At 47.5% G+C, this 16,403-nt stretch overlaps 3 protein-coding genes across 4 annotated transcripts; 2 read left to right on the top strand and 1 right to left on the bottom strand.

Annotated features, from left to right (window-relative positions):
- Window positions 1-49: 49 nt before the first annotated feature.
- Window positions 50-874, top strand: LOC117895641 (augmin complex subunit dgt4). Its single transcript, XM_034803421.1, has one exon. The coding sequence runs from the start codon at window positions 247-249 to the stop codon at window positions 805-807; it is 561 nt and encodes a 186-aa protein (XP_034659312.1). The 5' UTR covers window positions 50-246; the 3' UTR covers window positions 808-874.
- LOC117895623 (histone acetyltransferase Tip60) lies at window positions 799-3,071 on the bottom strand. The gene is made up of 5 exons (XM_034803379.1): window positions 2,903-3,071; window positions 2,706-2,832; window positions 1,366-2,647; window positions 1,088-1,300; window positions 799-1,011 (listed from the first exon to the last, which is right to left on the bottom strand). Coding segments are annotated over exons 1-5 (1,683 nt in total). The 5' UTR covers window positions 2,963-3,071; the 3' UTR covers window positions 799-1,010.
- Window positions 3,072-3,351: 280 nt separating this feature from the next.
- Window positions 3,352-15,453, top strand: LOC117895586 (mucin-19). Of its 2 annotated transcripts, XM_034803331.1 has the most exons (8): window positions 3,352-3,622; window positions 4,258-4,821; window positions 4,931-5,758; window positions 7,876-8,004; window positions 8,080-8,799; window positions 9,661-10,146; window positions 10,222-14,071; window positions 14,139-15,453. In XM_034803331.1, the coding sequence occupies exons 3-8, from the start codon at window positions 5,000-5,002 to the stop codon at window positions 14,201-14,203; spliced, it is 6,009 nt and encodes a 2,002-aa protein (XP_034659222.1). In that variant the 5' UTR covers window positions 3,352-3,622; window positions 4,258-4,821; window positions 4,931-4,999; the 3' UTR covers window positions 14,204-15,453. The 2 variants fall into 2 exon arrangements, with proteins under 2 accessions (XP_034659222.1, XP_034659231.1); XM_034803340.1 differs by lacking the exons at window positions 3,352-3,622; window positions 4,258-4,821; window positions 4,931-5,758 and adding an exon at window positions 7,277-7,787.
- The last annotated feature ends 950 nt before the right edge of the window (window positions 15,454-16,403 follow it).

The raw sequence follows: 16,403 nt of genomic DNA on the forward strand, positions 1-16,403 counted from the left end.
ACAGGTGGCATGGCGCTGCCAGAAAGTAGTCGATAATTAATAATTATAATAAATATAAACTGTATCTGCACTCCAGCCACATTCTAAACATTATTTATCACTGCAATAATGCCCAGCTTAAAGTATTTATTATAATATGACTTAAATTGGGTTTCGCACTCCTTCACCAGCTCACGCTTGCATTGCGGTCATCGAAAATAATATTTCGATAAGATTGCAAACATTTTTAAAAAGCCTCATCGAAAAATGGAAACCTCCTCATCTTTTGTAGCCACGGACAATGGTCTCGAAGATATACAGTACCTAATGCACCTGGAAGCCCTCAAGCGTTTCAACGATGACAAAAAGATCGTGCAACGCAATGTGGAGGAGTCTGCGCGCAACTGGCTGGAAGCCAAGTGCGAGTATCAGCGCCACTACAGCCGCTTGGTCAGAGTCGCCAAGTGCACTATGCTGGGCAAAGCCATAGCGGCCCAGAAAGGCGTAGCGCCCGACCAGGTAGCATATATTTCCAGCGATGTGCGAACACTGGCGTCAAAAATTTCCAGTGACAAACAAGCCACAGTCCTGGACCAGAATGCCATTGAGAAATGCACCGTTAACCTGGAGACGGACCACCGAGCACGCTCGCTGCTTAGCAAGCAGCAGCGAAATTGTGCTGAGAATATGGAAACCCACAAGTCGCTGCAGGAATCGGTGGAGTTTGTGGAGAACGGCCTGGAGGCGGCCACACTGAAGGCACTGGACAATCCGGTCAGTGAGCTGCCGCCGAGGGAGTCGAGCAAGATTGATGATTCGTCGTCGTAAATATATTTGGAATACACGGATTCTTTGTACATTATTAAAAGCGCAACAGATTGTAATAATAAAACTATAAACTACGAACTACAAGGCTTCCAGTTAGTCTCTTGCGGGGCTCGGGGCATGCCAGCACTGGCCAGGTCTGTCCTGCGGCGGCTTGCCGGCTCAAGCGACCACGCTGTGGCTGGGTTAATAGCAATAGCAGGCCATCTACAATGAATTTATAAATATGTTTAGGTAAGCGAGCGTTGGACAGGCGAGTGGGTGAGAGAGAGAGAGAGATTACCATTTGGAGCGCTTGGACCAGTCCTTGGGTGTCCAGTGCAGGCACTTGGAGTCGATGCGAATTTTACGCTTCTCCATGGCGCGATGATGCTGCTCGATGGTGTCCCGATTGATGCAGACTATGTACTGCCCCTTGTAGTAGTTGATGAGATTAAGGTTCTGCAGTGTTGAGATCACGTCCTCCTTCTTGATGGAAGTGCACTCGCAAATATCGCTGGAGAGAGGGAGAGAAAGCAGATTAGCAAGAAGGAAACAAGAGAAACATTGAGTGGCACCTACTTGATGGTTATGGTTGGCTTTTCGCCTTCAGTGCTGGGATTTTGACTGATGAATATCTCCAGTATTGTCTGCGCCCAATATGAGCGATATGAGAGCAGTCCCAGATCGGAGAGCGGCTTCTCGGGCGAGCCTGTCTTGCCCTCGAACTTGGACAGCTCGTAGCTGAACTCGATGAGCAGCTTGCCATAGCCTTTGCGCTGATATGGCGGCATTGTCAGTATGCAGGCGACGTTGTAGTCCTCGGTGCTCTCCTTCTCCTTGGAGAAGTAGCCGACAATGTGGAAGCCGCGCGAATCGAACTCCGTCATGATGTAGAACAGAAAGGGATCTGTGTCGTAGTAGAGCGTCTTGTGGTCCAAGAACAGCTTGGCCAGCAAGCAGAGATTCTGTGCGTACACCTTGTTCTTGCGCCCATCGATCTCGAAGAAGGAGATGGTCTGCTTGCGGTAGATCTCGTTGCCCGGCGGATGCCGCAGATTGCACTTGGAGAGATGACGCTCCAGGCACTTGCGACTCTTGCAATACTTCAGGCAGAACTCGCAGATGTAGATGCAGGGCATCTGGCACAGCTCCTGGGGATACGGCGAGAAGTACCACGGCTTGATGCGGTGACGTCCCAGCTCGATCATTTCCACGTTCTTCATGCGCGTCACCACATCGTCCTGGTGCGTGACCATGCTGCCCGACTGTCTGGGCGTGGGAATCTTGCCATCCTGCGACCCGTCGCCATCTTCAACGGGTGTTGTGGGTATCAGGCCATCGCCAGTCACATGCACCGGCGTGGCCGCCTGAGCGTTGGGTGTCTGCGGATGCGGCGGCTGTTGCGACGGTATGTGGTGTCCATGCGTGTTGCCGTGCACGCGGCGCCTGCGATTGAAGCGCTTCTGCAGCGCAGCAGCCAGTACATTGTTGCCGTTGACCAACTCGCCGCCGCCCACAGTGGCACCTGCAGGCACAACGGCGCCGCTGGCCACAGCCCCAGCGGTAGCTCCTCCACTGCCAGTGACACTGCTGCTGCCGCTACCGCCAATGGGTATGCCAACGCCAACACCAACGCCACCCGCACTGGCACTGGCACTGACTGCAGCTCCTGCGGTGCTGATGCCAATGCCCGGATGCTGGGGCGAAGTGGGACGCGACACACTGCCGGCCAGAGAGTGATGGCGCTGCGGAGTTGTTACGCCCGTGCTGGTGCCTGTTTGGGAGCCGTCGCGACGCGGAAACTGCACCTTTCTGGTGTACAGATCCTCCTCGTTAACCCATTCGTCCAGGCGTTTGTTGACTGTCAAGATTGGTTAGTTTTTCCTCTTCACGCTTCGAGAACATTTCCAACTACTTACAGTCTACATAGTGGACATAAAACTGACGGCGCCCGTCCAGCTCCTTGATGCTGACGATCTCTGCCAGGGGCCAGTCATCCGTCTTGTGCATACGCACCGGCAGGCGGCAGCCCTCGGTCAAGGCGGCCTGAAAAAAGGAAGAACAATCCGTGAACGAAGGAGACACCAAAAGTGTTGGGCATGTGGGGAGGGCTTACCGTCGATTCGCATATCGATGCGACGTCGTCGTCGAACTCGTACTTGTTATTAATTTTCATTTGCCTATGCTATATTGCTATACACTCGTTTTATTTTGTGCAATTTAAGAAATTAATTCAGAACGCAAATCAACTTGCAATATGCAAAACGCAGGGTTGCCAAGGAATGCAAACATACCGATGTAGCCTATCGATATTTCAAATATTGGATGTTTTGTGCACAGAAAGAAAACATTTCCCTAAAGACGGACAGTAAATAGCTTAAATGTTAAACAATCAATATAAATGTTGAAAGGCTACATTCCATTCAATAATAATAGTTCCAAAACAATAAACGCTTGTATGGTGTGATATATTTGCGAATGGTATGCTGTGACATCAGCAGTATATAAATATCGATGCCGCCGACACTTTCAGTGTTGCATAGAGTTGAAAAAAGTGTTGCTAACGCAACAGCGTAAAAGCGTAGTGTTCTTTTCTACATTTTTCATGTGCTGTGCGACGAAAGAAATCCTGTTGTGCATGCTACAAACAGTTGTATATTGCATTTAAAAACAAATATTTGTGCATTTCGACCTCTCTGCCTCGATGGCCATTTGCATTTTCCGCGTATGTCCGTCGTTTTAGTTGTAAATGTCCAAAGAGAAGGTCAGAAAAATGTACACAGTTCTGTGTGGTAGCAGCAGTGCATAGATAGTAGGCATACCTGCGCTCCCAAGTGTAAGTGTGTGCGTGTGCGCATAATGTTATACAGCTGTCACCGCCTGTCGTGTGTATCAGTGAATAACAAATGTGATAAACAAAAAAGTGCATTGTAAGCATTGCTAATGCACTCACATGCCCGACCCAATCATATATGTGACAACATGCATATGTATACATACTAATGAAAAAAAGGCGCATTCCTTTTCAATTGCAAAAAAAACCTGTGTGGCAAAATGACGTGTTTTGCGCTGGTGTTGCCACTGACAACAGCAACAGGGTTGCCAACTCGCGTGCGCAACAAATCGCAAGCTATAACACGCAGCAGATAATCAGACAACTGACTGACTTTATTAAATATAACGCATAAAAAAGCAATTAAATAATATAAGCCTGCAGCCCCGGGACGGTACTCTTCGTCAGTAGAATTCGTCCAAAAAAACGCAGCCACTGCACTGGCAACGCCACTTGGCATTCCGTAGCTTGACAACACTAGTTGGCTTGTATGGCAAAAAAAAAGAGAATAAGTTTTTTTACGAATTGTGAAGCAACGCTACTGACGAAGACGAGGCTGCCTTAAATGGCAAGCAGACGAATTATCAAGCCAAGTAATTAACGATGCAAATTTCCCATCCCATTCTTTTTCTGTGCAGTGTGTTAGTTCTACGCACCAGCCGTTTTGGTGACACCCGATAAACCCAATCAAACAACAACAGCAGGAGGTACCAGCTCAACCGACACTCTGCAACATTTTGTTGCAGCACCAGTGCAATTGGTGCACATTTAGCTGGCCTGGCCGCATTGCTCACATTACACACAGAATAACTAATAAATGTATTGTGAAGTCTGCGAAAAATAGGATAATTGGTCGTGTTTTAAACAGTTCGTAGTTCGGCGCCGTTCGCTGTGGAGCGAGAGTTTCGGTTTATAAATTTTTTTTTGTGTGTGGCTTGACAAGTGCAGAACAGCGGGAGGAGTATAAGCTAATACGCAATAGAAGGGCAGCGCCCCCAAACTATATTATTAGTAATCGACAATAACTAACGGAAGGCCATAATCGGGAATAGCAGCGACAGCATCGTTAACTAGCAGACGCGGTGGCGTCCGCAAGGCGGCTGGCCCAGCTGTGTGTGCTTCCTAGGAGAAGCCAGAGCCAACCAGTAGCATCAGATACACCAACCGACAAAACACCAATGCCGGTTGGCAAGGGTTTGTAGGTAAGAAAATATTGAATATGGGGGGATAGTGAAATGAAATCTCTGTCCTTGACCCCCGACCTGAGAGACAGAGACTGCAGATCGCACCCTATTTTTTGCTCTTCCACAGATTTGGAGAATTTTTAATGGCATTTGATTGTTTCGTCACCTGGTCACCCTGTTATATGCCACCTAAAAGATGAACAATGAACAAAAGCCAGCATCACCAGATACATCATCATCATCATTATCATCCGCAACACAGCCATCCACAACCTCATTGGCAAACGCTTCTGGTGAGCGATCTGCAGAGCGCCTGGCCGCTGCGGCCAATAGTAAGATACCATCCATTATACTTCATACGCCCATTGTATCAATTGCGTCTGGCACCATGAGTAAAAGCACCACCACGACAACGTCAACAAAGACAACTCCGACCGCACACAAATCCGACGGCCTGTTCGAAGCAATGGCAAATAATTTGACAACACTGGACAGTGTGACGGTGCGACGTGACGATGGTAGTGTCGGGGTTCGTGGACCGAAAAAAACTGCAGCTGCAAATGCGAAATCCACAGCAAAGTCAGTGGCAGATAGCGATAAGAGAAAGTCATACTCCCCCCCAAACAGTGTCAGCAACAGCAACAATAATAGCCATAACAATCCCAGTGTCAGTGGTAGTGTCAGCGGCAGTGAGGGAACCATCACGCCGATACCATCGGTAACAGCGTCAGTGCCAGAGGTCCAGACCGTTACTTCCAGTAATAAAACGACTCAAGAAGAACCAGGTGCCGCCGCCACCGCCGCCGCCGGTGCCCCCCTGCCACAGGTCTACTCATTTCTTGACGAAACGCCAAAGCTGGAAGGACCCACACGCAGGTGCCTGCAGTATGGGGGTGGAGCGAAGGGTAAAACGCAGGATGATCAGAATGTGGGAAAGCGACAGAAAAATAAAAAGGTGAGTCTCCATCATCATCATAATCAACATTCACCTGTCGTTTATTTGATTGTTTTGTTTTGGTATTGGTTTCGCAACTATTTCATCTAAAAATATGTATGTAATATTATCATGGGATATGGGATAATCATAGACTAATGCTAAGTTCATCAATTATACATAATAATTATAAGCTAAGTACTCACCATCCTACTGACACTTATTTCTGATTATTTTGTACATACACTTATGTATTTAAATAATAATTACTTACCACCCTTTTACGAACGCATCATTTTATTTCAAATTATCACTTTTTAAAATATGTTTTTCCAGCTGCATGCCAAACAAAAATTGAATAAATGCAACATTTTGAATCACTTTAAAATGCTCTCAATAATTTCCAATGTTTTGGGGAAAAGATTTCTCGATATAAATATACTTATGTATGTATATGTAAATAAACTCAACTAGTGAGGGATCACAACACAAATAATTATTTAGTATTAACCACACACAAACATATCCACGCACCTGTAATAATTGTTTCTAACTATTTTGTTAAACCAAAAATTTGATTGTAACGCACACTATGTTCTTTTTTTTGCTTCTATTTTGCTAGCTTTTTTCTTATTTTAATTTTTAACTTTGATACCTCTAAGGAATATAATCCAAGGGCAAGGCACACAAAACTAAATGGTTGAGGGAGAAAACCGTATCGCCTGACACACTGCCAATTGACACGCACACACACACCCAAGGGCGATCGGCGAGCTGTGCCTTAAGCGAAATTGGAGAAATTAACCGTTACTGAATTGATCCGCAGCAAAGCGGAGATGAAGAATAAACGAAAAAAAATGAATTTCAATTGAGAAATGCGCATGCATGATTCGACTCGAGAATCGTTTTTATATTTGCCGAGTCGTTATATTGATCGCGGGCTTTTATTTGTTTACTTTTCCATAACTAGGCTGCGAACACAGCCTCCACAGGCATCCTGACAAGTCAACTACATTTGTACCTTTATTTTGTGATAGAATACATTTTTAAGATAAAGTAGTCCGATCTTGGAATGTAAATGCCAACGTTTGTTTGTCATTGTCTATTAAAAAATAAAAGTTATCCAAGGGTATCATGCAAGAGGGAGATAGTATCATCCACGCACAGAGCTTTTTGTTTTTCATACACGCATACATAGAGAATGGTGATCGATGGCTAGAGCGGAATTGGAACATTAACCGTTGTGATATTGAGCAGCATGCAAAGCTGGAAAGATGAAACCGCGGAGAGATAACGAAATTCAATTATGAAAATATGCGGGATATGTTTTATGTTTTATTCGACCTGTGAGCAATAAAAAAATAAAACAAGCTAAGTCTGAACTGATTTTACCCATTTTTACGTTGCTACGCAATCCTGCCCCTAATCGAACAAGAATCACCTCTGTTGCTGCAAATACATATTTACATATGTATGCTTGGAGCTACATATGTGGGCACTTGCACTCATATTTACACTAATAGTTACATACAATGCCTACCCATAAAGAAGATGGCACAAAACGGAGGAGCGCAATTGAGAAATTAACCGTTATAGCAGTGTTGTGTTGTGCTTCCCGCAAAGAAGGCGCACAATAAGGAAGGGACAGAATTTTAGTTTGAGAAATTATTCCGTAGAAGTCGCACTCGCAGTCGAAGTTTGTGTGTGGCTTTGGTTCAAATTTGTGAAGCGATAAAATATAAATTATAAACACCAAACATTTGTACATACATATATAATCAAACCACATCCGTGACTACACCGCAGCACTCATATGTACATATTGTACAGCTATTATTTTCAATAAAACCCATACCATTTATTTGATTCGTGTATTCCCACCATTCCGCATGTGTTTTTTGTGTGTTTAAAATTAAAACAATCTGAATATTGCTTGGAAAAGTGCATTGAACAAGGTATACAAAGTGCTAGAGCCTGGCATGCGTTCGGATTGAAGGCCGCTTCCTAGTGAGGTTATACACGACGTTGGCGAGCGTGTGTATGTGTGTGCGTGAGTGTTCAGGTTCACTTTCTTTTCCTAGCAATGTCGCGAAATGTTGAAAGCCTTATACTTTAAAGACACTTGATCCATCTTGCAGACAAAATACGATGCCTGGGAGGATAGCGACTTCAATGATCTTGATGATGCGTCATTAAAGAAGCTTCTCGAGGAGGCCTATTGGTACCGTAATCCTGGCGACAGGAAAAACAAAAGCCCGCGCTTTCTGGTAAGTACTCGGGCACATCCACGCCCCTTTGGCACAGCTCTAATCTTGCTTCCAATCCCTTTTGCGCTTGTGCAGCAAATGCTCAAAAAGGCTGAGTACGACGAAGAGATCTCTTATCGTGCCATCAAAACCTGCCTCACACTCAACCCAATCACGCTAGCGACGTCAGCGTCCACATCCGGTGCAGCCGGCATTAGCAGCAGCAGCAACAGTAACAGCAACACCCACCACACAAACAATCGATCGGGGGAGCGTCACAAGCAGGGCGGCTCCTTGCAGGATCTTGTCGAGGCGGCTCATCGAAGTGGGGCGGCCACCACCTCTGCAGCGGCAGCAGCAGCAGCGGCGTCAGCCACATCGGCGACAACCCAACGATTCAACTGTGATTACCAGCTGAGTGGACGCGCGAACCGTCGCCACCAGCAGCAGCAGCAGCAGCACAACAACAACAACAACCAAAACGCACCCTCTGCCTCGAAGAAGATCAAGAACTGGTCAGTGTCGGGACGGCAGCGTGAGGGAGGAAGCCTTCCGAGCAGCGTCAACTTTGAGCCAGCCACCACGTCCATGGATGCCAAACTGAAACAGACCATGGCCGATTCATCCCAATCACAGGCTGCCGCTGGCAAGAGGAGCACCGGCAGCGGCAGCTGCAGCAGCCTGCCCAGCCACCTGGGCGAAGCTGAGGCCGGTACCCAGTTCGATATGGACGAGGATGAGACGGGTGGTGGTGCAAGTGGAAGTGCTAGCGCTGGCCCTGGTCCTGGTCCAATCCAACAAGAATATCTGTTGGAGGTAAGCGATGAAACGATGAATCAGTGGGACGTCTGTATGGATCAAACGCTCTGGGATATAGCTAAAGCGAGCCTAATCGAAACCGATGGGCGTCAGTTTGGGTCAAGTCCATTTGAGGCGGTAAGATGCGACGCGGTAAGGCCGCCAGCCGCCCTTCAATGGCGTGGTTTGGCCAGTAAGCGAGCAGCATAATCCAATTAGTAAACCATAAACCTGTAGTAATCGCAATAATCAATATTCCTCCTCTGTATGTCGTCTCTTGCGGACAAAGTTTCTAAATGGAAATGTAGAATTAATCAAGTTATGTCTACCCCACACACACGCATAAACACTAACACAACATTCATTCCATTCCATTCCATTCATATATAAATATGTCTCTCTGTATGTATGCATTACGTATCTATGTCCTGTGGGGAGAGACGTTGGGGTGTGCGTACAGTGCGCCTCCCTTTCCCAGGCATTATTTATGAATATTCTACGTATTGTGATACACAAACAAACACGCATATACCATAGCTATATAAGAAATTAGTAAGAGGCAAAAAACTATACGTAAATGGAAGGATTCCGTAAGGATTCTGCCTACATCTACGGCTGGAACTATCACACAACGAACACATTCACTTCACGGGGGGGTAGTCGAACATAACTGTGAGGGGGGTATACACATTTTCTCTCTCAATGTAGAGATTTGGAATTTTTGCTCGTTTTATCGCTCGCTCTATAGCCAAATCTTCAGCTCAAAGTTTTGGGCTTGCACTGCGTTAGCCGAATCTAAGCTAGCGTGTAGATCTACCTTGTTGTCTCTCTCCAATTTAGAAATCTACTAATTAATCGTTTTACCTTCGTTTCCCTTAGCTGGCGGGCGATAATCGAGTGATTAAAAAGAAGAAACAAGTCGCCAATCAATCAACCAATGCGTCAATGTCGTATCTCAGCACCAAAGCGCTCGATAATATCATGCAAAGCTACAGCCCGCAGCAGCCTGATTCAAAGGATTCGGCCACTGGCAGCGAGTATCAAATTGGAGAGACGATGCCGTTTTTGGGCCCCGTTGGCGTTCGGCCACCCGGCACGGCCCACATACATTTACACCAACAGCACATACCGCTGCAGCAGCAATATCCCGCTGGTGGACAGTATGAGAGGGGTGCGGAGGATCCCACGCGCAAAGTGGATGCCGGCTATGTGTCGCTGAGCGACAGCTATACGGCCTGCTCATCGGTCTATGCCGATACATCAACGGCATCCCATGCCAGCAGCAGAGCCTCCACCTCGGCTGAGGTTTTCGGCAAGAAGGGCGGCCGCGCGGGTCCAGTTTCCATGGGTGCCAAGTCCACATCGGTGAGTGCCAAAGAAAGAACCAAACAAAAACCAGTAACAAAATCATTTTCACCTTTTTCGTTTGCTTATTTAAAGCGCAACCTTGATGAGAATGGGAATGCTCTGAGCGATGGCTACGGCACCAATGGCACGCCCAGCAGCAGCAGCAGTGGCAGCAGCAGCAGCAATGGAAATGGAAATGGAAATGGCAGCAGCGGGGGCAGCAGCTCCAATCAGTTCACGGCTTTGATCACCACAACGATGGGTGCAAATGCACCAGCATCGTCGTCCACAGCCCGTCAGAGTAGCGTGTCCACGCTGCTCACAACTGGCAGCAACACAACCACCACGGCCATGGCGGCCGCTGCAGTGGCTGCCTCCTTCAATAGCCAGCTACAGCAGGTAACTGTAGGCAATGGATCGGGCGGAAATGGAGCAGCAGCCGGAGCCGCTACCGGAGCTGGTACTGTGAGTGTCATCGGTGCCGGCACTGGGGCACAGCCGACCAAGCCCAAGTCAAAGAAGAGATCACAGCAGGAGCGCAACACGACCACGGTCGATGCCGAGTCGGTGGCCGGCTATCGCGGCAAGGAGTCCGTGGAGCAGCTGGTCAAGTACATCGAGAACGATGGCAACAGCGGCGGGCAGAAGAAGAAGGAGCGCAAGAAGCAGAGCCAAAAGCTGAAGAAGAGCAACTCGCTGGAGGAGCTGCGCAGCTGCTCGAAAATGGAGGCGGACGACCTCAAGCGTGAGTCGGCCACCACCGAGATGATGCCACAGAAGAAGGACTCAAACAGTGGCAATGCCAGTGGCAGTGGCAAGCACAACTCTGCCTCCGTGGCGGACATCAGCAAGAACTGCAGCAAGGAGCAGCAGCAGGCCGCAGCTGTCCAGGTGCAAGTGCGTGGACCAGCCGCTGGCCAGCAGCGAAAGGGCGAGCGCCGCTCCTGGGGCACCGAGGAGCTGCAGTATCTGGGCGATCAGGACTACCGCAAGCCCGGCCTGGGCAAGGCTGCGGCACGCTCTGAGCCCGACATTGAGGCGGAATCGATGCCGCTCTCCCTGCCGGCCCTCTCCTGCATGTCGGAAATGGATGCCCTGAACACCGTGCTCTCCGAGACAGCCGAATTCCATGTGGTGACCAAGAAGAAGAAACCAAAGAAGCAGCGAGCCGTCACCATGGACGATGCAGCCGTTGCGGCCGCTGCCCACGCGGGCGGCAATCTCCAGCGCATGCAGCAGATCACAAAATCAGCCTCCTCCAACATGATGTCCCAGCGGACGCACTACTACACGGCGTACACCAACAGCGGTGCCAGCAGCAGCACCGCTTCCGGCTCGAATCATCATGGCCAGTATCCCAGCAAGTTGGCGCAGCAGCAGCAGCCGCAGTATCAGGAGGCGCAGCCGCAGCATCACCATCATCATCACCATCATTACCATCATCATCATCATCATGGTGGATCCGGGTCGGCCAAGAAGGATAGCTCGCGACGCAAGTCAACATCCTCGATGCCGCCCTCGGAGAAATCCGATTCCAGTGATCTCGATTCGGTCCACTCGCTGCCCATACAGACGGTCAAGAAGAAGAGCCTCGGCTTCAGCAGCAGCGGCAGTGGCAGTAGTGGCGGCAGCAGCGTCGGCAGCGGCAGCGGCACCGCCAGCAACAAGGAGCGGGCAGCGCAGGCCGCCACCCAACGTCAGGTGAAGAAAAAGACACTGGCACCAGCTCCCATTTCCTATGCGGACATAGCACGCAACAAGCGGGAGGCCCTAAAGAATGCCAGCGGCAATGGCGGCGGCGCAAATGCCAGCGATCCAGAGCCATCCGAATCAGCTGCTGATAAGCCACCCAGCGGCGGCGGCGGCGGTGGCGGCAGCGGCAAGGGTAGCAAATCCAAGATTAAACCCGATTTCCCAGAGCTGCCAGTGGCACTGTCCATTCCGGTGGCCATCAGCAGCAGCAGCAGCACCAGCGGGAGCACAGTCACCAATCAGGTGGCCAGCTCCAGCAACAACTCATCGTCGGCGGGATCGATTAGCTACTCGAAGAGTCTAAATGCGACGCCTGCCAGCAGCACCAGCGATGTTGATGCCTCGCCAGAGCTGACACCCACATGCACGACCGCACCCAGCAGCAGCCTGTCCTCGTCCCAGCCATCGCTGCAAAAGTCAAAGAGTGTGGAGCACGATGCCAGCTATAGCTTCAACAGCAGCAATCTCGATCAGCAGTATCCAGCGCTGGAGAAGACTGTGAAGAGGCATAGCACAACAAATGTTTCCCTGACAGCCGCCGCCTGTCCAGCCTCTGCCTCGGGCTCCGGTTCGGGTTCGGGTTCAGGATCGGCTGCGGGCATGGCTGCGTCGACGATTTTCAACTTTGCTGCCGCAACCAAGCTGCAAATGGTGGACAAGTCGACGGGAACCACATCATTACCAACTACCTCAGCCAAGTCCAAGACCAAGTCGAAGGACTTGTCATACAGCAGCGCGAGCAGCAGCAGCAGCAGCTCCGGCAGCAGCAGCAGCAAAAAGTCCATGAAGCTTGGTCACGACGAGGCGGCGTCCGCGGCCGTGCTTGTGCCAGCGCCAGTTGCCCAGAAGTCTACGACGGCCACCCAGACCGAGGGTAGCAAGAAGATGGGACACAAGATGTCACACATCAGCAGCAAGCTGGCACCAGAGCTCATTGCTGGTCGACCGGCGGTGATAATACTCAACGATGATCGCGACTCGGGCGAGGAGGGACTCAACAATGAGTTCATCTTTGGGGACTTCAACGAGGATGAACTGAAGCTCTTCGATGACAAAAAAGATGAGAAGGAAAAGGGAAACGATAAGGACAAGGAGCAGAGCGAGAAGAAGGCGCAAGCAGAGTCACAGTCAAAGCTACAGGCAGAGCCAAGGGCAAAGGTAAAGCCACAGGCAGAGGCACAATCAAAGGCACAGGAAAAGCCACAGCCACAGTCAAAGCCTGTAACCACCGCACAGATGGACAAGCCACAGCCAATTGATATGGAGCAGGAGGAGGATGAAGCAGCACCAGAACCCGAACAAATTGTTGAGGAGAAAGCGGCAAAGAAGGAGGAAGAGAACCCAGCGGGCACACAGTCGGATACGAGCTCCAGCAGCTATCAGCAGCTGATAATGAATGACTCGGGCGCCGCCTCGGATGTGGTCAACAGCTCGGTCAGTTTGGATATGCTATCGATCTCAGGCGAGGCCGTGCAGTCGTCGTCGCCGCACTCTGCGGCCATTTCGACAAACTCGGGCTCATCCAGCATCATTAATTCGTCGACATCCTCAACGCCTTCATCCGATTCGGCACCCAATTCCAATTCGTCGTCATCCGTTTCGATATCCTCGTCATCGGGCGGCAACGGACCGACGGGGCATGGCTTGTGCTCCAGACACACCCATAGCTCGGGTGCGGCCTATGTGGCGAATCAGTCCAGCGACAGTGGCATCTATGGTGCCGCCATAGATACGTCCGTGAAGGATCACATCAATCAGTTCCTTAGTCGTGCGAGCAGCAGCAGTGAGGAGCCGCTGCCGAATGCTCCCATCTCCATGCAACAGTTGGAAACCTGCAATGACATTGAAGCGGCAATTATAGCAGCTGCTCGAGCCGCTGCCGCGGCACGCAGCAATAGTTGCAGTCGCAGAAATTCCCAGGAACTGGAGCCGTCCAAGTCCCACAATCAGCAGCTGCAGCAGCAGCATCAGAGCCCAGTTGCCAAAACAAAAACTGCGCCCGTCTACACAACTTACAACGTGGGCTCACAGGACTACGACGAGGATTTGGAGGAGCTGAGCTTCCTGGCCGACCTCCGAGATGCAGAGGTAGACGTGGCGGAAGAGGCGGAGGTGAAAGCAGAGGTAGAGGCCGAGTCTGTTGCGGCGTCGCCAACCCAAACAGATCCAATTGTAGATTATATTTCAAGCAGTGAGTAATCCCAGAAACGAGTAGAAACTTCTTTATTTTCATCATCCAATAATGTTTTATTCTGCAGCGTGGCATGCGATTTCTACCAGCAAACATGTAATGTTTTATCGCGAGCCCGAACAGGAGATCTAGGATGAAGCGACAATTCCGCAGCAGGAGATCAGAACTACAGAAATGAATTGAATGTGGGATTAGTTTGTATTATTGCATGTCTGTCAAAGGTTGCACTTTATGTTTGCCACGGGCCATCATCAATTGTACACAGATATACGGATATATTACGGATATGCTATAACCAAACGCTTTTTGTGCTAACTATTGTAACAAACTATTGATTAACTATCGATTAGAATATAAAAACCGCGAGCGGCAGCAACTAAAAGCCACCACCAAGAGTGTCAAATAAAACCAAGAAAAACAATGAACAAAAAAGTCATTCGAATGGAAGAACCAGAACTATTAAGACAGCTCCACAAGTGGGAGACTATCCAGGAGTTAGTTGAGGGGAAAATAAGTACCGGCGATGACAAAGCAACAGAATTAGAGAAACTTTTAATTGATTCTGATCTGAGCAGAAGGTGGCAACACGGGGATACGGACACAGACAAGAAGTGGGAATACGAAACGAGAACAAAGTTGATTTTGTTGAACAAAAAAAAAAAAGAAGTAAAATGAAGAAAAAACAAACTCTCAATCCGTTGGTACCGCTGTGAATAGAACAAGAAAGAAAAATGAATCCCTCTATAGGAAATCTTTGAGGCCGATTTGGTGACGTAAAATATATCTATGAATATTTATTAAACATTTAGTTTGGTAACGGTGATGCGAAGCGATGTTCAGTCAGCATTTGGAAGTGCTTTTTTGTTAATTGAACAAACAATATTCTGGCTCCTTAAAACGCAACGTTTTACTATAACTATTACACTTACGAACTCAAATTTTAACTATTATTATTATTATTATTATTATTACCATCTATCTATATTATTCTTTCTTTTTTTTTTGTGTTTCTCTGCTTGATGTGCGCGCGCGAGCCTGCAGCTTATACGAGTATATTTTATCATTACTTCGAGTAAGATTGAGCAAACTAGTTACAGACAGAGTCAAAACGCCAGTGAGAGCAGTGAGGGGAAAGTCGAGGAACCGATTGTACATAGGATACAAAAAAAGAAAACAACCACAGCAGAAAAACAAAAAGAAAAAACAAACTAAGAACTTGAATAATTTTTGCGTTTAATTGTTGAAAAGAAAATCGCAAAAAGAAAACAAAGCAAAAGGAAAAATGAATTATGAATATCTAGTGTTAAGATCTATACGGCTAGCCATAAAGAAGCCGCTTGAAGGGGGGGAAAATGTATGTTAAAACCACAAAAAAACACACACACACACACAGACAGAACAAAAAGCATAAAAACTATCGAGCACCTACGAAAAATGCCGCCGTTTAGCTGCGAGAGAGTGCCTCAGCAGGCCTTTCCGAGAGTAAAATTAAAGAAAACAGAAAATAGAACCAGTAAACCGGAAACCGGATGATAACCGGCTCAAAAACCACAAAAGAATAAAAGAAAACCATAAAATAAAATTAATATAAAACGTAGCATTAAAATTGCACCTATATAGGCATATGCATTATACACACACACACACACACACACACATACGCATACAAAAACATGATACATAGAAATACGAAGAAGAGGTCTTTTTTTTTTTAGGAATGCCAGGCGTTAACCATTTAAACTCGATTAAGATATTTAAGATAAATATAAATCTACCTTTAAATAAAACCAAAAAATTTGTCTAAAGCAACAAACAAAAAAAAACAACTAAAAAATTCAAAATTATCAACAAAACAAAAAAAAGAAGTCGCGAAACTATTTAAAGTTTAATCCCGAGAAAACTAAACACACACACAGACATTTGAAAGGCGAATAAATAAGTTAAAGAGTAGAAATGTTACAACTTTGGGCTGTATTACGGAAAAGAGAGAGATGAAGATAGCGAGAGAGAGCGAGGGAGATAGACGGACAATGCTTACTGTCTCTCCCTCCCACACTCTGGATACCTTCCCTATCATCGATCTAGAAAAACAAAGAAAACAAAAAATGAAACGTTTAGAAAAGAAAATTTAATTTTTATCAAGTTGCAGGGAGGATTACTAAGCATATATATAGTATATATATATATTAAAGAATATGAATATGTAATTCCACACATAAGGAAAATTCTAAAAACAAACAAAAACATAAATGATATGCAACCACTAAGTCAAACTAAGCCAATGTACACTGCATCAATTTTTAGAACAAAATGATAACTATTTAGCGACAAG

Source organism: Drosophila subobscura, chromosome A (assembly GCF_008121235.1).
Source record: "Drosophila subobscura isolate 14011-0131.10 chromosome A, UCBerk_Dsub_1.0, whole genome shotgun sequence".
In the NCBI taxonomy this organism is placed as follows: domain Eukaryota; kingdom Metazoa; phylum Arthropoda; class Insecta; order Diptera; family Drosophilidae; genus Drosophila; species Drosophila subobscura.

What these genes read in the sequence shown, in the direction of transcription:
- LOC117895623 (XM_034803379.1), bottom strand. Translation starts at nt 2,962, where the DNA reads ATGAAAATTAATAACAAGTACGAGTTCGACGACGACGTCGCATCGATA. An exon ending in TTATGTCCACTATGTAGACT is followed by an intron (nt 2,648 to 2,705) that starts GTAAGTAGTTGG and finishes CAATCTTGACAG; the next exon opens with TCAACAAACGCCTGGACGAA. An exon ending in AAGCCAACCATAACCATCAA is followed by an intron (nt 1,301 to 1,365) that starts GTAGGTGCCACT and finishes CCCTCTCTCCAG; the next exon opens with CGATATTTGCGAGTGCACTT.
- LOC117895641 (XM_034803421.1), top strand. Translation starts at nt 247, where the DNA reads ATGGAAACCTCCTCATCTTTTGTAGCCACGGACAATGGTCTCGAAGAT.
- LOC117895586 (XM_034803331.1), top strand. Translation starts at nt 5,000, where the DNA reads ATGAACAATGAACAAAAGCCAGCATCACCAGATACATCATCATCATCA. An exon ending in ACAAAAGCCCGCGCTTTCTG is followed by an intron (nt 8,005 to 8,079) that starts GTAAGTACTCGG and finishes GCGCTTGTGCAG; the next exon opens with CAAATGCTCAAAAAGGCTGA. An exon ending in TGGGTGCCAAGTCCACATCG is followed by an intron (nt 10,147 to 10,221) that starts GTGAGTGCCAAA and finishes GCTTATTTAAAG; the next exon opens with CGCAACCTTGATGAGAATGG.